This window comes from Anser brachyrhynchus (genome assembly GCF_964034855.1).
Source record: "Anser brachyrhynchus genome assembly, chromosome: Z".
Classification (NCBI taxonomy): Eukaryota; Metazoa; Chordata; class Aves; order Anseriformes; family Anatidae; genus Anser; species Anser brachyrhynchus.
This window is the reverse complement of record NC_137697.1, coordinates 47403549-47423405: the sequence shown is the minus strand read 5'-3', so window position 1 is coordinate 47423405 and position 19857 is coordinate 47403549. Positions and strand designations below refer to the sequence as shown.

The following is a 19857-nucleotide window of genomic DNA, read 5'->3' as shown; positions in this document are numbered from 1 at the left end:
TACCAACAACCCAACCACCTAATTTCTGGACAACCATTTACTTCCCAGATGTGAGCAGATCTGAAAACAGATAATGGCTTTTTGCTGGTAACTGCTCTAAAGAATCTCTTTTTTAGTTTGCCCTTCATTTACTTCAGAATGAGATTACCAGGTTATTGAGAAAGGCTTGCCTCACATGTGGAAATTCAAAAGGGTGAAGGTTGCTCTGACATAACTAGCTTTTGGTTATTTCTCCCACATGCAGCAAAGAGGCCATTTTGACTAGATGGTGTTCCCTGGTCAACGATATAGAGTAAAAAGAGATGTCGCATCTTTGATGCCCCTTACAATATCAGCATTACAAAAGAGATTTTCTGCATCATCAATAAATAAATAAATAAATAAATCACTTAGTATAGCTCTGTATACCTGCAAAGGTAGTTAAGTGACCCAATAATTCAAGTAATGTCTTACTTCCCATAGACAAAGCCCCCTGCCATTTAGCTGCGCAGCAATATTTCCCTATCAGACTGTTTCCGTCAGATAAACTGCTGTTAATCCAATGTCCCATTGTCACCTGTTATCTAAGCAAAAGTCAGCAGGGATTCTACAGGAATACCTAAAGTTTCAGTGATTCTGGAATCATTTTTCTACAGTTAGCTGTCCAGGACCAATTCTCAGCTGGAAGGACCTCCACTGAAATCACTCTAATCATGCTCTTTTTCTCTAGCAAAGGGATTGGCCCCAAATGCCACGTCTAGTCCAATTTACACATATCTATACTGGTCTTGGTGGGGCTAAACTAAATAGTGAACTTCTGGTAACTTCAGGGCTGAGATCCAGTATGTAACACCTACAGGGTGGACATCCTGCGGCATCATAGGGAAGCCACAATGGAGAAATATGAGATGGGGTCCTGTCAGGCAATTTGCAAGGAAATTGCTCATTCTGATCATTGCAGCTTTCTGAAGGAAACCTCAGCTCTGTGCTCTTGGCGCAATGGCACACTGCCTTCTCTTTTACTGGTGTAGCACAGGTTTACAAAGCTCGGGAACTGCTGGCTTCATCTGCTCCAGATTTGATGGGTATCAAACAAATAATGAATATCAAAGAAATTACACCTCAGCAATGTGGTTTTCTGATGCTTTATGATTGTTACTGAGAAAATAATGCAGGTACCCTGGATATTTTTTGCTTTAAGGCTGAACAAAGACTAATTTGGAAACTGCTTCCTCCTGCCTTTGCATGGACAAGAATACTTCCCTGAAATGCCCCACAGAAGTCAATGAGGAAATGTCTCAGGTTCAACAAGAATCAGCTCCTAGGGGAGAGGACAGATGCAGAGAAATGTGTGCTATGCTCTTAAAAGAAAGGGAAAGATCACAAGCTAACTGCTAAATTAATAATTTCCCAGTCTCTAACTGCTTCAAATACACTGCCACTCTTTCCCACTGTTCTCCCTGACTGCTTCAGGAGGATGACAGGGATGTCTGCCAGCAACAGACTTCAGGAAGGAGGTAACAGAAGTGCTCTGCAGGCAAGGCAAAGAAAATGAGCACACACTGAAGACCCACAAGACAGAGGACACAAACCAAATTTGTGAGAGAAATAGCCTGGCAGACCACTCAGAATAGCTATTAGATAAACCCTTGAAGTAGATCACGTGCTTCCCTACAGGTGGATGCAGAGAAAAGGGTGGTACTGGCTCTTTACGAAGGTCCCAAACAAAGCCCTGTCCATTGCCCTGCACACGTCATAAAAGTTCAGAGGGCCTGAGGTGCTCTCCTCAGAGATGCTGTACCAGTCTTAGTGCATCACAGTCACATGCCCTCCTTTACGACAGCTGCAGAGCAGTTAGGAACCCTTTTATTTATTTATTTGTGTGTGTGTGTGCGTACGGGAAAACAAAGAAGAAACACATAGCTTCTACTTACAAAGTTTTGGAGCAGTTTGGAGATTGGTTTCTGTTGCTTGCGCCTGGGACGCGGTGGTAGGCTCCAGGGCAGATGGTGACAGCGAAGGTGCGGCAGAGGACAACAACCCGACATCTAGGATGCGGTTGTAGAGAGAAGGCTGGAGGAAGAAGGGCTTGGAGGGCGCGAGCGAGCTGTCAGTTTGCACTGTCACTTCAGCCTTGCTCTCAGGGCTAGGTACGGGGAAGGGTGAGGCATACACCTCCGAAGGCACCCAGGCAGACAGAGCTGTAGGATCCACAGTGCTCTTTGGGTCTTGTCCTATCCTCCCGGGGTCAAGGTGGGTAGGAGAGTCATACTCAAAAATCTTGTCCACAAAGACCCACTTGAGGCCAGCAATGCAGAGGCAGAGGCTGAGCAGGCACGCCAGGATAGGGGCGATGCAGATCTTTTCGGAGTTGAGGCAGCCCTTGAGTCGCTCTGCCTCCAGGCACACGCAGCAGGTCGCGGCAAGGCCTGCTACCCCCTGGACCCTCCGGTCCTCTCTGTGGGGCCCCGGCATGTTCTCCTCAGCCGGGAGCCCGTCGAGGGACACGTCAGGGCTCAGCTGAGCCGAGGGGCTGGGGAAAGTGTCGGCGGCTACTTCAGACATGTTTAAGCATCAGTTCTCACACAGCTCACCTCCAAAAGGCCTCAACTCTACCACAGTCCATTACTGTGAGACACAGACAAAAAGAGACGGTAGTAATATTCGCAGCGCTCTGTGAAAATCACAGAGCAGGAGGCAACAAAAGGTCCGAGCCCAGCAACACCATCCGAACTGGGAGAGGAGGGATGCACGGGGGAAAATGAGGCCTCCCTGCCCCCCGCCCCGAGCCCTCTGTCGCTCTTGCTGCCTCTCCGAAGCAAGAGCAGCTCTGCGATTACTGCGCTCCTGTCTCCTGGCCACTTTTATAATTCCTCAAACGCCTCTCAAGCAATTCCAGCTCTTCTGAGGGAGGGAGAGAACGTCCCCCTGAAAGCAAGCACGACAAAACAAAACGGGGGGAAGGAGGGTGGAGAGAAAGAAAACCACGAACGAGCAAACAAATTGACCAGATTAAGTGAACCAATAGCCCAGAGCGAAAGGCAAGACTCTCACCTTGAGCATCTGAGGCTGGTATCTGCTTAGGCGAGGAAAACAATTGTCATGCGGTAGAAGGAGCAAAAGCAAAATCTGTAACAACAGCGGCAGCGGCAGAAGTGACAGTAGCAGCAGCATCCTGTCGCGTTACAGCGGCGGCTGAAAGAGGCTGAATCATTACAGAGCAGCAGGTGCTCGCTGTCTGAGCATCACTGCAAACAATATCATTACACAGAGGTTTGAAAGGAAGAGCGATGCCAAGGCGATGGTAACTCCCTTTCTCTCCCCTCCCTCTTTGTCCTTCTTGAGCGCTCATTCACTTTCCTCCTTCTCTCCCCCCCCCCCCCCGCCCCGCTCCCCCAGCCCCCTTTGCAGCCTGTTTCTCTGATGTACAGGCTCACTCCTTCCTCCCCTTCCCCACCCCCCGCCCTCTGCAGGGCTGGTCTGAGGGAAATCAGTGCACCCAGCAACGCAGGACTGTCAGTGACTTCCTATTTTATCCAATTAGGAAGAATAAAGGCCATCAAATCAAAGGGATAGAGCAGGCAGGAGTTGCGCGCTGCCGCCCGCTCCCTCTTCCCCGCCGGAGCGCGGTCAGAGGAGACAGACAGACAGACAGACAGACATCAGTGGCAAGGTCTCCCAAAGCCGGGCGAGGATGGGGTGTAGGTGGGAGCGCCTTGGGCTGGACTGGGCTCGCCGAGTCTGACACCCGATCTCTCCCAGGGGGAAGCCTGCTTTCCAGCAGCAGCTTCTCCCTGCCTAACACCTAGAGAGAGTGTTTCTCTCCAAGCCTCTGAGTAAGTTTGATTCACCGAGAATAACGCTGGGATGCACCTTGGTTCAAACAGCAAAAAAAAAACACTCCCAGCCCAACACAAACAACTCATTCCCACCTCCGACAAATTCACATTTAATTTGCAGACAACATTTTTCATCCTTTTTAATAAAATAATAAATATATATATTCCATTTTCCAACCTCCTTTCCAAAACCATCCAAAACCAAAAAAGCAAAACCTTCACACTAAAGCCAGCTCCTCAACATTCTCCTGAAGAGCTAACAAGCTGCTAAAATGTCCTCACTCTCCCTTAGAGTAAAAAAAAAAAAAAAAAAAAAGTAAAAAACCAAAGAATTGCATTATTAACGAGGCTTCCATTTTGTTCTTATGTTTGCCTGTCACTCCTCACCTCCACCAATACCCAGCACTTAATCCCATTCCCACCAGTGTAGTGTAATGCAGGGGTAAATGAACAGACCAGTGAATAAAGATCAGAATCAGCCCTATCCCCAATCCTATCCCACAAAAAAGTACACCTCTGTCACAATACAGACATATATAAGAGGAGAGGGGCTTTTAATGCAATTTCCAGTACCTCGGACTTTGTGAAAACATTTGCATCAAAGATTTGGCAGTATGAATCCCCCTTCCTCCTTAGTGTAAATGTTTGCAGGATGCATAAGGAAATAAAAAATTAAGTACTTCGAGTTGCCCTGAACTTATTTTTTTGCTGGTACCTTAGTCAGGCATCCAAAAGGGAATTTCATTTTCAGTTATATATTTTTCGTAGTGACCAAAAAGGCACCTGTCTCTACCTATCTCTTCTCCCTGCCTCAAACACAATTCACAATCCCTCCCATTCACAAAGATCTCCATGGGAACATTAGCAATATTTGCATTAAAAAAGGTTTATCAAAATCTCAATGATTCCCATAGTGTTTCCAGACTCTCCTGTCAAGGACTAATTGATGGATGTCTGATCACAGAGCTTCCTGTGAGACTGTGGTAGCCAACTGAAGTAATCATGATGCTACATTCAAGTGCCTAGAGAATTTACCTTAAAGCACAGCCAGTGATAACACTCCCTGGAAGAATGTAAAAAGATAAATCATCATACAATCTAGTCTACATTACCACTGAAGTGTCTGGTCCTCAGGTTAATGATGTGATCAGTAACCTCAGAAGGAACAGCTTGCATCGCATAGTTACATGCATGGCTCCTCTTATTACAAAGCACATGCGCTACTTAGCTGACAATATTCTGCATGAAGAAGGCTCTTTCAAGTATCTCCAAATGTGGTTTAAACAGCAGTAACAACATCACAACTATAGAAGAGGGAACATCATAGCATCGTCGTGACAACTGTGACGGTCTCTGGGTACAAATAGGCACTGTGTCTAGGGAAAGATTGCATCCTTTCTTAGACTGAGTGATAAATCTGGAAAAAAAAAGCGCTTTCGCACACACAAGTTGCTTCTCAGGTGTGAAGCTTTGCTCTTCAAAGTTGAGAACCAGCTGGGAATATTCTTCTCATTGCACAGATGAGAGACTGCAGCATCTGAGTATTTGACACAAGTTTTTAAAAATGTCTTGCCGTCTTTATTCATGTCTAATTTTTTAACCTTCCTACTTCCAGTGAGACACTTTTCCTGATAACACTGCTCTGAAATGCTCTTTCTGCTATGTCCAGCCCACCGCCAGGTCCACATCTCCCCGGCATCAGCCTTTTAGGCAAACCACCTGCCTTTAATCTTCTGCAGCAGTCACTGCTCTCTCCAGCCTACCCGCGTTTGACCACCGTTTTTAGAAGCACCTTTCTGCTTTGCTCGCGTTTTCCCGGAGCCGAGCGAGGGGAAATAAATGCACGTGGAGATCTCGCACCTTCCCCGCTCGGGTTGCCGAGAAGTTTAAAGCAACCACGGGCAGCGCCGCGCAGCTGGACGGACAAACGGCTTATTGCCGGCTTATTGCTGCCGCCCCTGCGGGCGCTGTGTCCCCCACCGGGACACCGCAGCGACACCGGGGGACACCTCCACGGGCTCTCCTGCGTGCGGGGCCGCGGCCGGGCTCTGGCACAGGGGGCCAGGGGTGCGGTGCCCCCCTTTTCCCAGCTTTTCCCCGCTCCCCGCCACCGTCCAGCCGCAGCCTCCCCGCAGCCCTCCCCGCCTCCCCGGCGGCCGCAGCATCTCGGCGGGGATCTGGCTCCCTTCCCGGCTGCAGTGCCCTCCCTGCCGCACCTCCCTTCCCCCGCGGCACCTCCGGACCTGGCGCGCAGGATGCCCGCTCCGGCACCTTGCCGCCAGCTCCGCTCAGACCTCCGCCTCTTCTTCTTCTTCCTCCTCCTCCTCCTCCTCCTCCTCCTCCTCCTCTTCCTCACCTGCTCCCCGGGGAGCCTGTGGAGCAGCCTCGCCCCCCCAGCCGCGGGCTCTGGGCGCAGGGAGCGGGGCGGCACCCTGCTCCCTGCGCCAGGGAGGGAGGCGATGCTGAATCATCGGCCGGGATGCCTCCCGGGCACCGCTCCGCAGGTGGCCCCGGGCAGGGCCGGGACAGCCGGCACGGGATGCTGCAACCCGATACGACGCGGGGATGGCTCCTTTTGGGGCTTTTTGGGCAAAAACCGCAACCCCGCGCTCCGTACCGGCGAGGGAGCGCGCTGCCCTGCGCGCCCTGGCTGCGGCAAGGGCCGGCGGGCTCTGGCTCTGGCTCTGCAGATACATGCATGAATTGAAGACATGCTTGTTGATGGGGTATTCCCCGCCCCTGCCCCAAAGCAAGGTGGAAATCCCGTCCTGCAGATGCAGTACGGGGCCTTTCGCACTTCTGTAGTGCCACGCTAGCACTGGCATGCCGTGCCTAACCGTGGGTTATGGCCCAGTCTGAGGAGATGAGTGCCTTGGAAAACAGCCAGCAACTGGTTAACAGAAAGGGAGACCTAGAGGAAAACAAGGAGCATGGGCCTGTAGGTAACAAAATTTTACTATGGTAGCCCATTGGTGGCCGGTATGGAATGATAAGGAAGAAAATTACTTGCCTGTTAGGTCCATATGCAAAGATGTGTTTCTGATTATTATGTGGCTTGGATCCCCTCGGTTTACAGGAAAAAGTGGTGTGATTCTAGTCTAATGAAGCTAATGTGTGACTGGGATTTGAACTCTTGCCATGTGTAAGTGACAGGTTGAAACACGCAGGCTTACAAAACTGTAATTTCATTTTGTGGAGTGTTTCTGTAAAGAACTGGGCATTATTTTTGCTAAGTTCCATTCCCGAGAGACTCAAGAAGAAACACAAAGCATTAACCTCCAGCCTGAAATAAGAATGAACAAGCTGTATCTGTTTCTCCAGTTTTACAGGTCCTAAAAGGAGGTAGATCATGTATTACCACACTGTAGAGGACCTCTATCTCTGGCCAGCCACTAAGATGTGAATGAAGCGTGAGTAGATACACAACCATAACCGACAATATCCTGCGCTCAACTGACCTCTTAGTCATGCTGAAAGCACACCCAAATCTGCTGAAGGTTTCAGAAATTTGGCCTGGCAATTCATTCTCATGGAAACCACTGGATTTCAAATATCCAACTGCTTTAAACGAAGTGTGTGTAATCCACAATAAGCATTATCTAAGAATTATCTCTGTTCTTGCAGCTACAAGGACACTAGGGAAGTAACTACCTTCACAGGTGGTTACGTGCTATTCGCAGGTCTTCTGGATCACAGCTTAAGAAAGGATGCTCAGAGGACCACACAGCTGTGCAGGACAAATAATCTCCCCCCAGACCATTACTTTCCTCTAAGACCATGTCAGTTCTTCAGAAAGACACAAGCAGCAATATGTGGCATCAAATGCTCCATCATGTGTTCGATTGCACTTCCTTTTTTCCCCATACATTGAGAAATTAAAAGCACTGTAACCAAGAAGCTAAAAAGAAAAAAAGTGCATGTTCATTAATAAGAGATTGATGAGGCAGATAAAAGGATCTCTTTTTATTGATTGCAGGCACTTTCTCCAAATTAAATAAGTGCACTATTTAAAGATGGAGGGGTGACCCACAGCAAGTGGGCTGGCCCAATAAGGAGCATCACTGCCAGCAGTCATGGTGTGGGAAGAGCTGGCTATCACACTTGGTGCAAAAGATCCATTTATTTCTCCTTTCAGTGCTTCACTAATCTTCCCTCCTTAATCCATCTCCCTTGGACTGATGCCAGCACTTTCTCCCTTTGAGTCCTTCCAAAACCTTTTACTAAAACCTCCATCTCTCAACTCAAATGGCATAAAGAGAAAACTTAATTTTGCTTCTCTACTGGTCCTGTCACTGGAACTGCAAATGTAAAAATGGAACAGGCTATTGTTCGCACACATGCAGAACTCATTTTTCACCTGGCAGAAAGCAAACACGATACATGTGATATTGCTGTTTGCATGTCTTTCCCCGTTCCCACCACCTTTTGCACCTTTATTATTTTTTTAATGTTTTAGTCATTTGCAGCCATATGTAACTGAGAAGAGATGCCAAGCCCATAAGAAACTGAGTGAAAACAAGAGCACTACAAATACAGAACCCATAAGCATATATTCAGTCTTAGACGTGAGGGTAAATACATCAATGTCAGCAGAATAATTAGTGCTCTTAATTCATCTGAGGCCTGCTGTGGGTAGACCTCCTGCCCTCAGTCAACAGAGGAGACAGGGACATGAAGAGGCCATATCCAAACCATCTTCATACCTTCAGGCCAAAACAAATGTGCTGGAATTATTCCAGTGCCCACGTAGGTGTGTCAGAAATATTTCTTGGAAATGTCTGGAGCATGGAATACAAACTTCAGTGCTTTTGAAAAGTTGTTTTTGGAGAGCGATCATGTTGCCTTTGTGGCAGAACTTCCTGTATTGACACCACACATGAACATTTACACCAGGCATTTACACCAGGAACTTTTTTTTCCTGTAAGTATAATAACTGTGGCTTACAAAAACAGTGATTTGAAAAAAACAACAGAACTTCAACGGGCTTTTCAAGGGGATGTTTATACTTTAAATAGCTGCAGCCAGTAATTGAAACTGAAAACTGCCATAAAACGGGTTGTTATTTCAGGGGAACCGAAAGGTTTTCTGAGTCTTTTCATCTTCACGTGAAATTTGAGACACCAAGTTTCTTTCATCCTAATCAGAAGCAGAGCTTGTGGCACTGAGGCACAGAAATCGAGCATCAAATCACAAATGTCAGAGGTTTTCATCAACGGCATTGACTCATTTGCCCAGCCTCTGCTCAGTTGCAAAAACGAGGATGAGAAAGGCCACTGGTCATGCTAATGCTAATTAGCCCTGCTATGTGGTAAAGGAGCATTTAAGTAATGCAAAGACCTGTAATGCTCTCAGCTGGGAGACCCGTGCAGCTTTCTGCTTCCTTCAGATCGAGCACCACATCCAGCCCACCACTGGAGTCTCCTAGTCTCACAGTCTGGCAGAGACAGCATTACAACTGCAGGGATAAGGCTTGCTCATTAACTCCCACCCACCTCAGTACCTGAGTGGTCAAATGCATTTGTTGGCCTCTATCTGAGCAACCGTATTCAGAGACAGAGCAAATTCCTTCTGGGTGTTGGCTGGACAGTGGCAATACTGCTATGTTGTACAGACACAGCTTTTCGCAGGCCAGCCCACAGCCTACATTCCTTTGCCACAGCAATGAATGTTTTCACATCTGCAGTCCCCCTGCTTCTAAGGGAGTCACTGGACACAGAAAATTTGAGCAAAGGTCCCGAAAGCCCTGAATCAAGGAATTATCCCACCACCATTGATCCCTGGTTAATGACGTACTTAAACGTGCATGGAGTTAAACAAGTGGTGAAATGCCTTCCTGATTAGAGATGGGTTAGATCATATATCTAAGTGCTTTTTTGAATCGAAGCCTAATTCAGGAACTGAAAAGGTATTTTGGAGCATAGTGCCATGGTTTCATGATAAACACGGTTTAGCAGTGAAATCATCATTTTTCCTGCCTCTTTCTTCATATTGCTACCCCTTTTCTGTCACCTGTGCTAATTCAGTAACACTGTTCATGTGGCCAGGCTCTCAGCTGGATCATAAAACTGATTTTTGACATAAAAACAGTTACTTTAAGACCTTTTTTTTTTTTTCTATTTATTTTTTTCTTTTATATTTCTCTCTATTTGTTTAAAAGCAGTGGGTAAGCTCACCAACTGCTCCCCAGCCTGGTCCCAAAACACAACCGTAGATTGGAAGATACAGGGTTTGACCAGGCTCCAGAGGACAGAAATTCCTTGATCAGGTCTTCTCACCAAAGACTGCATAGTGAAACTATGACCTAAGGCCCTTTCTGAGCCAAGGCTTAACACAGGCAGAAGTTCTTAGGAGATCTTAACAAGATACCCATTATTCAGAAAAATCTTGGTTCTACTTATTACACCTTTCAGTTTTTCATAATGACAGAATTATTTTTTTCTTGCATATATTCCCAGCTGCTGCTGTTTAAAGCTTTAATGCATCAAACTTCACTTCACTTTAAGTGTTGTTTTCAACATTTCAGCTACATATGGACTTTTTTACAGAGTAAATCACCACCTTATATTTAATAGTTTCACTACTAGGAAAACAAAAAGAAAGAAGTCAAGGACATGCAGCCAGAATACTGCATGGAAGGATTTTTGTATCATTAAATAAATAGATGTTAATGATAACCCACTGACATATTACTGGCTTAGATCTGTAAAGCATGTTTTACAATATAGTTACACATTCATAATCTGTAAGCTTCACAATTTTGCCTGCAGAAAATGTTATACTGGTTTGCTTAGCAGCCTTCTGCAAATACCTTCAAATAATGAATCTAATCTGCCTTATCCTAATAAAGAACCTCATTCAGTTACACTTCTTGGTTCAGCTCTGGTCATTTTGATATGTAGTCTGATTATGTTCACGATAAGGTAGTAGAACTGAGATGTATGCTGTTTAAAATATAAAAGCAACTCAGCATTTATAACTGCAAAAATTCCAACAATAATAAAAATGACAGTTCTCATCATGCCTCAGAATCCTAGCATCATCAAGGCCATTTAATATTTAATATTCTTTCATAGTGCATTCAGAAAGCCATAGAAAGCATGAATCACTCCTTTGGCATTGGCTGGAATATGTTGTCAATTTCCAGCAAATAATTAAGAAGAATTCAAATAAGTATGACAAAGGAGATTTTATGTCTAGTCATAAGTTTTTGGTAGGCTAATCAAATATGTTTTTATTACACAGCTGTTTTGAATGCAAACCCCAGCCTGAATTTCAAGATGCTTCCTTGTCTCATCTTTCTCACTCTCGCACCCAGGCACTCTTTGTGTTATGTATGGTATGGCACAAAAGCAAACCTCCCACCATTTAGAAATAATAAAAAAAAAAAATATGAAGTGGTATAAGGAAGTTACTCTTATACATAGGGCTTTAATGTTCCTGCATCAGGTTTGGTCATGTCAAATGCAAGAGGACAAAATTGCTCCAAATAATATAATATAATATATCAATTTATATAATCATTTCACTGATACCATTTAAAGCCACAGAGCAGACTTTGTGCTGCTCCAGACACTGAGTAGACCCTTACACCAGGGTAAAACAGGTTCATCAAAACTTGCTTGTCTTTAACACACTGACATGCACAGCACAGGTCAATGGTGGTCACTGCTGCTGAGCGGTGCAAGAGCAGTGGTGAAATTTTAGAAGCACCGCCTTCCACAAGGCATTGGACAATTGAGGAATGGAGCATAGGAGGCAGTGACAGAGCAAAAAACCTGTTTTCAAAGCTCACAGTAGTGCAGAGGAGGGCATATCAATAGAACTTTTGCTACAGAGACCAGTTGTTTCTAATCCCCACTACTGACAAGGAAAGCACGCATGGGGGTGTTTGCCTGCTTGTACATACAGATACAACAGAACAAGTTCATAGCAAACAGCATTTCATTTGAGGGATTCCTTGTTCCTGCGGCATTTCGTGCATTCCAACTGCAGGTCTTGTCTACCAGGGATGCCTTCTATGCCCCTGTGTTTCACCACAGAATCTGTGGAGTGGCAAAAGGACTACGTGAAGTGGGTGGAGGGGTCAGGCTCTTGTTTTCCTTCTTGGGGGTGCCTAAGGAAGAAATGCATTTACTCTGAAAGAGTAGCTGAAAGGGCGGGCCAGGCTGGCAGGACAGGGATCACCCTGTGTTCTATGTTCCCAGCCAAGCTCATCCAAATTAATTCTCAGAGAAAAAGTCAACTAAAGAGACCTGTGCTCATCTACACCACGGCAGCCGTGCTGTGCCTGTAGTGGGAGAGGTGGCTACGATGGTGGGGAGTGGCAATGAGCACCTACAGGCTATAAGGAAACAACATTGCTTCAAGGCTTTGCTGGGTTAGAGTGATAGTTTCCTGAAGACTGGTGCAGCCCTTGGTCTACCAAATGTTTTTGCCCTGTTTGCTCCTGTCTGCTGTTGAGACCATTCTGCAGAGGCCAGCACTGAAATGGCTGCAGGTCTCAGCCCTCCTGCGCCGGAGACCCCAGGCTGCTCCTCTTACCAAGGGGTTTTCCAGGCACTAAGGTACAGAGGGAAGCCACTGTGGCAAAACTGGCAACTCTCAGGCCAACTAGCAGCCTGAAAAAGGAGTGGCAAATGCTTAGGTGCAGACACACAATGCCTTTTGGCCTTTAACTTCTGATGTGAACAGGAGCCTACATGCCCAGGAGCCTACGTGCCCTAGTAGTGGTCAGTGTGAGCACTCATCTCCTTCCCCTCCCCAGCCCACAGGGAGAAAGAGGTCCCTGATGACTTTAGCTCGTGTACACATGCCCAAGGTGAACTCTGTTCCTAAATCCCTTTCTTATCAGGCCTGCAGTCTGAAGCCAGACACTATAAAACTCAAGCACTCCTTCAGACATTGACTGCTGCAAAGATGGGGCCAAATTTCTTGCCAGCGTGGGCAAGATTTCAGCCCGCTCAGCCAAAGCAGTAGTAAGATTGAGTGCTTGCTCTCACTTGAGCATTGCAGCCTTCCTGTTGCTCAAAAATTCCCTGCATACTGCTTAACCGCTGCTTAACTCCAATTAAATTAAAAGCTGCCAAGGGGCAACAAATCCTCTTTGTGTTCCTAATTTCACACAAAACCCTGTGTCCTTCCTACTGGGTTTTTGATGTATTTTAACAGCTTTGTTCTTGCTAGAGGAGAAAACAAGGATGTGACCAAAATAAATCAGATGCTAAAGACACAAGCTACATGGGGCAGAGCTCTTCTCCAGGCCGGGGCTCTCCAGGGCTCCCCAGGGCTGACAGACATACTCATGGGCATCATGTTGTTTCTATTTATTCCAGGAGCATGAAGCTCAGCTAAAGAAGGAAAAGGCATGGTGTCTTGAATTTTGAACTTCCTACACCTCGAAGAGTAAAGACGGTGATCCTGCCTCACTCATCAATTGAAATGATTCTCTGGAGGCCTTGTTAATAACACCTGAAAAATACATGAAATTTTCTATACTGTATTTCTTTCCTTATTTAGGAATCAGTTCATGGGTTCATCAGGAAAGCAGCCCCGCTCAGCTGCACAGAAATCACTCTTTGGAGGTGTCTGGAATGACACAATGTGACTGAGATTTAAGCAAGAGCACTGGAAAACAAAGAGGTTAAAATTTGGGCCTGCACTGCTGAATATATGCTAGTAATACTACGCAATGTATGTGTGAGCAGACAATACACTTCCCCTCCTGCACTAGCCAGCTTAAGAAGTGCCAGTATCATCCCAACAGTGTCTATTAGGGTTAGACATGGGCTAATTAAAAACCTATGCAGCTGAGGTCTAGTCAGCATTAATAATGAGCTGTAGCTGTTTCCACCACCTTCCACCCTCCACCTCTTTCAAAAAAAAATAAAATCTCTGTGCATGTACGTAGTTACAGGAAACATAATGCATTATTAATGTGGCTGCAGCTGCTAGAAAGTTCAGGTTTACTGCCTACCATTGTAGAGGTAAGTTGTAGCTACTAGCAACAGTCAGCTCACTGGTGCATTAGGTAATGAGAGAGTTTCCAAGAGTGCCAACAAAAGTAGCTGAATAATACCGGGTATGAGGAAAATCACAGAAGCAGGGCAGGATGAGGGGTCTGAAACTATCACTGGGGCAGGCAACTGTGGTCAACCTGTAGGAGTTATTCCGGGAAGAATTAACTTGTGACTGTAAGGTTTTGTATTTTCTTTGATCCACGAATGTGATTATGTTCAAATGCAGTTACGCAAGTCAGAAGTCTCTAGAGGACAGGCAGAGAGGAAACAGGTATAGACAGCAGCACAAGACAAAGGACCCCAAGTGAAGGTCTTTATCAAGCCCTTTTCCCACAGAAACAACACAGTGTTCACACTGAACTGCAGAAATCCCCACACACATCCTATGATTTCAAGGAATATCAGACAAGTCAGGCCAGAAGTGCTCATTTCCTGGCATACTGAACAATGATCTATCATTGCAGACATGTATCTGTCAAGCTGATATCTGCACACACACGCTCACGAAATGCCTTTCAGATTTCATTTTCTAGTTATCCTGAACAACATACTATGCTGCATACAAATATAGATACCAAGCCAGAACCCCTGACACAAAGGCTAAGAAACAGCAGAACAATACGGTGTGACTTGAACAAGTAATAAAGTTACGGATTAGATGCATGGATTAAAGCCACAGAAATTAATTCAAACCAGCTTCCCTATCAGGATGCCTTTGTGTAGACGCAAACCCAGACACTTTTAGGTGTTTTTTTCTTTCTTTTTTTCTTTTTTTTTCCCTCTCCTCAACAGGTTCCTTTTCTGTACAAATTTCTAACTCCTTGATACCGTGTCTAAAATCTTAAAACTGTGAAAAGCAGCAAGGAGCTGTCCGAAAGCTGAAGAATCTGGAGCTTTTCCCACGTAGTGTGGGAACACGTGTCACACAGGAATTGACAGGGATACACCAAAACGATGTAAGTAGACTTCCTTCCTCATAGGCCAGAGGGAAAGACCTTGGTCTGGAGCAAGAACCAAGGGGTTTGCATGAAATCTGGAACATGTAACATTAAAACTTCGCTGTCCCAGATCACTTGTAGTAACTGAACAGGTCAGGGACAAGAAGAGCTGCAGAAGAGCGCTGCCGCAGCATCTGCCATTCAGGTCATGGCCCCTGACTTCACCCCGCTGACTGTGAGCTCTCAGTTGTAGTTTCCTGCTGGCAAGAAGCTGCTGTTTCTCCTTCCTACCAATTGTGCATGATGAGATGACCTTCTCTGTTTTAAGTGGTAACATTTAACTACAGCCTCTTCAGCTGCCCACTGCCATTGACAAATTCCCTACTGCAAACAGGGTTTTAATGTGGGAAACTGTACTCAGATGACACACAGAAATCTTTCGGTAATTATTTCGGCTAATACTATTAAGAAAGAAAAGCTTTCAATTGCTAAAGAAGAAAAAAAAAAGACAACTTTAAAGAGAAGGAAACCACCAATGAAAATTAAAGCGCCAACCCGTTCCATCTCTTTTCTTATGAAACGTAAGAAAAAATGCATTACGTGAAATCAAAGAATTTTTAGCATTTTAAGACTCTTCATAAAAAATTAGAAAAAAGTTATTTTAAATGCCTATGAATTCAAAAGGCACCACTCTGCTTTCATCCATGCATCTTACTTATACTTTACTAGTCCACATTTCAACTAGTATATTTTCCAAGTAAAAGAGACAGATGTTTACAGAAAGTGCATAATTTCACAAGGATTTTCTCTATGCTCCAAATATATCCTGCAAGAGGGGATCAAATTTATGATCCCCAAATTTGCTGTTATTTTATTGCTACAGTAACACCACAGCAGTAAAGTTAACTCTTTCACGTTCCCATCAGAAATTCAGCTAGTGTTTAAAATGACAGTGGCTTGATTTATTGAGCAATAAGAAGAATTATTCCTCTATGGCCATAAGCCAAACAAGTAATCCTTTAATAAGGCATGTGCAGTCACTGCATTTCTTTTATGAGAAGAAAAAAGTACGGTTCCAAAAAAATGTGCTTAGGCATCTAAAATGGGCCTAACTTGGCACATAGGCACACCTTTTCATGTGGTCTTATGCACCTCAGTTCCCTTTTCCCACCTGCACCTGCCCATCAGTGAAGGCTCTCCTACATTTCTTAACCTAGATGGTGCTGGATGAGCCAGAACTGTTCTTTAGACCTTTTTACCATGGTGGGCTTCACCCAATATGTAAATAGCAGCTTTTGGGTTTACTTAAAAATCAACAGATGTGGCTACCCCTTTTCTTCCCCCTTGGGGGGAGTTTCCTTTTCTCCTAAAAGCACAATTTCAATGCCAGCACTGCAGGCTGTCTTAGGGAAACTTATTTCCAAGTTACTGAAAGAAATGTTCAGCTTTGCAGAAAAAAAGATGAAACATTTTCTACCCTAAAGAGATGAACCACTGAAGCTTTTTTCCTAAAGCTTGTGGATTGTAGAAAGACATGTTGAACATTTAGAACATTTATTCAGTGATGACTGAACGTTCCCCCTCTCCCTTTTTTTTTTTTTTGGGGGGGGGGGGGGGGTGGATGGTTGGGGAGGTAGTTTTTCCTTTAAGTGATGTGTTGAGGACTGTGGGATAGGCATGACTGGAGACAAATTCCACCATCCCATCTGGGTCATCTCCAACAGCCTGGATGTCTGCACAGCACCTCTCTCAGCAAATGAGCATGGAACAACCTTTGTTCAGTGTTCGGACTAATCCTAGTAGGAAATATTTTTAGTTTTGAGGCAGCGGAATTCTCTCTGGGCATTCTCTGGGGTGTCCACACATGGTGCTCTGGGTTCATGGGCTGTTCCCTCAGGGGCCAAGTGCAAGTATGGGATTCCCAGCCTGCAATTCTCTTTTATAACGGTCCTAAAGGATGTGTTCAGGGTTGCTCAAGAAAACTTTCCTTTGGTCAGTGTCTTGCTCATATGCCCTTACTGGACTGTCTGTCTTTCTTGAGCATCCCAGAATGTGTCCTTGTGAATGTGGTCTCTGATACACTTCTGCAACTGCAGATGTATTAACTCCCTCAAGTAAATGATTTAGAAAAAAGGAAGCAGAGATGCATGTCTGTTAGAAGCTCTGGGAACCACCAAGGGAATGTTTGATGTCTGGCCATCAGCACTACGTTGTGTTCACCCTGAGTGGGAGTGTGAAAACACAGGAGAGAGATGCAGATTTGTGGGACTTCTCTCCTTCATTTATTTAGCAAACACAAGTAACTGTGCGCCTCCTTTACAGCCTCCCACCTAGCAAAAACACAGAGAAGTATTTTCATTGGTGCTGAGAAAATGTGAGAATATCTGTTAAAAACTACAGTCATCTCAGTAACACATGGCTGCTGTCGGTAATTAATGCACGAGTTAAAAAGCTCCAGCAACTAACTCTGAGCCTCTGTCCTCTCCTGTACAGCTGCCTTTCTAGATGAGATCAAACACCTCATTTTATGAATCGATCCCTTTCCCCTTTCCCAGTTTCCTTTTCAAACATCTACATTTTCTCATAGTAACATTATGCACCATGTCTGAAATCGACACAATCATGGAAATTCCCAGAGGAACCTGGAGCACGGCTCATGTTGCTCTCACTGCACAGGAAATGCAACCGTTCTTACTCATCCTTCCTCTATAATGAAGAGTCAGATTCATTGTCTTGCTCTGCTGAGGAGGAAATTGCTGCATAATCTCCTTCCACAGCTAGACAATCCCCTCTTTCCAAAGCAGGCTAAGCATGCAAATTCTCTGGACGTATTTGATGAATTTCTAATCACAGTAAATGAAACAACAGGGCAAAGGTAAACATCAGTGACAGAAGCCTTGTGCTGGCTCTCTCCTGAAGACATATTTTCCCTGTATTTACACCCACATATTAATTGTGTCTACTCTGAGACAAATAAACCATAATCAGATCAAACTGTGGCCAATCCTGAGGTCTGTTAGACACCTTGAAAAGACTAACACACACCTTCTGCTCAGCATTTCACATGGGCCAAAGAGACCCCCAAAGCCTTTCAGTTTATGATCTTACAATGAGAGACAATAAGGGAGTGCCTTCTGCTGATCAGGATGTCCCTCTCCATCTCTTGAGCTCTGGGAGGGACCTCTGCAGGCTGCCAGAAGCAGGCCAAATTACACCTCTCCAGCCTGCCAGGAGATTTTGGCCTCTGTGATCAGAGTCTACCGTGTGGGAAATAGACACTTAAAAAATATATGTATTTCCTCATCTGGAAAAAGAAGTGAAAAAATAAAATCTTATCAGCTGCTGAGAAACACCTATTTACTCGGGCCCTCTTCAGGTCAAGAGAAAAGATTTGATAGTTGCACGGGAACACGTGTTCCCTCACAGCACTAACAAAACCAAATGCTTCTTATGCAAGGTCTAGTAAGCCTCTTACTTCAGCATATAAGTCAATCATCAATCACAAGAAGGCAAGGAAGACATTTGCTGGGTAATAAAGCAATTCCACAGCTTTCCTTGAAGACTGTTTCTGCATTTTCCTCTCTATTTTTCAGCCTTGCCCACAGTTAGAGACAGCAATCAGTAAAGCACTGTCACATTCTGGTGCTCTGTGTTCCCACATCAATCATGTTGAACACTATTCAAGGTGTCAGAGATGGCATGCAACTCCAGCCTCAACGTTTGATTGCGTGGCTTGCTGCTGTAGCTGTTTCTAGTCCATGTAGACAAGGAATGAGACGAGGAGGCACACCGAGAGAAGATTATGCTCCAGTTATTGGCTTAGGGTTTAATCGTCCGTTGTCCAGTCTGCCCTGTCTCTGTTGGGTAGGACAGCCCCCTTCCAAAGTCACTGGACTCTGGGTGGCCTCATGATGAGGAACCTGATCTGTGGCACAACGAGGTGGTGGCTGCTATGGGAGAGCAGGAGGGAGCTGGAGACAGTGACCAAACAAGATTACAGAAGAGAAAAGATGCCCCGCAGATCTAACGAGGGGGGAAATATGAGTCAGAAAGGCTGAGTTACCTCTCACAGTCACAGCTTAGAAGGAAACTCACTTAGCAGAGGCATCAGACGAGTCTCAGAGGCACCAACTGCTGCCTGCTGCCCGAGACAGGTCTCTGGGCTTGGCGGGTCAGGGACATGAAGCACAGCAGCACAAATGCCTCACACATGATCAGCTTCACGAGCTGGCAGATGGGACTCTAATACGAGAGCCACTGATATTTCAGTCTCAACAAGAAGGAATCAGTGTTCTCTGATTTCTCCCTTACTTCCCCCTGCTTTTGTCTCTACAGATGGAAAAGGTTTAGTCTTTTTCATTCATCACTCTGACTGAACACAATACACTGTTCTGCTTATATGTCTCAGGAAAAGCCAAAAACAAGGCCGACATGTCCTTGGTCTGTCTTGTCATATGTAGAGTGATTGATTGCCCTTGTAAGAAAGGTGGTGTGATGCGCAGAGACCTTGCTGAAAATCAACCCAAATACCTGCTTTCTGCAGAGCTACTGAAGGCCAAGACGGGAGCTGTAACTAGAGCTGAGGAAGAAAGAAGCCAGAAATAACCCAGGTCAGAAAAATATGTAGAACTCCTGAAAGACTTACGGGACCCCTACTTGTGAGCATTCCTTATAAATGCTGTAATAGCCATTGTCACACTGATGACTTCCTGCAGTAACAGAAGGGGAGACACCAAAGATAGAGCACCATTTAAGGAATGGACAGTGATAGCTGGTTGAGACAAAGATTCAGCAGAAATGCTAGTTCATGCGTACATGTTTCTCTTTGCTGAGATGAGCCTTTCCTGCACCCAGCCACCCCTGTAGCACGGCGATACAGCAGAAGCACTTGAGAGCAGCAAATCTGAACGAAAGTGACAACCCATTCTCTGCTTGCCTCCTGTTCTAGGAAGTTAGCTGATCCCTGTTTTTTCTTAAGTATTTTTTTAAGAATCCTTTTCTCCTTAAAGAAGTTTCAAAATTTTCAGTAATCCTGCGTCAGTTTTTCAACGGTAGCTGATGTGTTTCAACAACAGCTACTTGAT

General features: G+C 45.2%; 1 protein-coding gene across 9 annotated transcripts in view; it reads right to left on the bottom strand.

The window, feature by feature from the left end:
• NRG1 (neuregulin 1) overlaps positions 1-19857 on the bottom strand; it is a 182396-nt gene that overhangs the window by 102782 nt on the left and 59757 nt on the right. For 3 of the 9 annotated variants that reach the window (XM_080574335.1, XM_080574332.1, XM_080574337.1), the window contains exon 1: positions 1914-3350. The exons of 5 other annotated variants lie outside the window; for them this stretch is intronic. In XM_080574335.1, coding sequence (XP_080430461.1) covers positions 1914-2544 — 631 coding nt within the window. In that variant the 5' untranslated portion in view covers positions 2545-3350. Of the gene's footprint in view, positions 1-1913; positions 3351-6174; positions 6309-19857 lie in introns of those variants that run through there. One more of the 9 variants, XM_080574329.1, reaches the window with a different exon arrangement.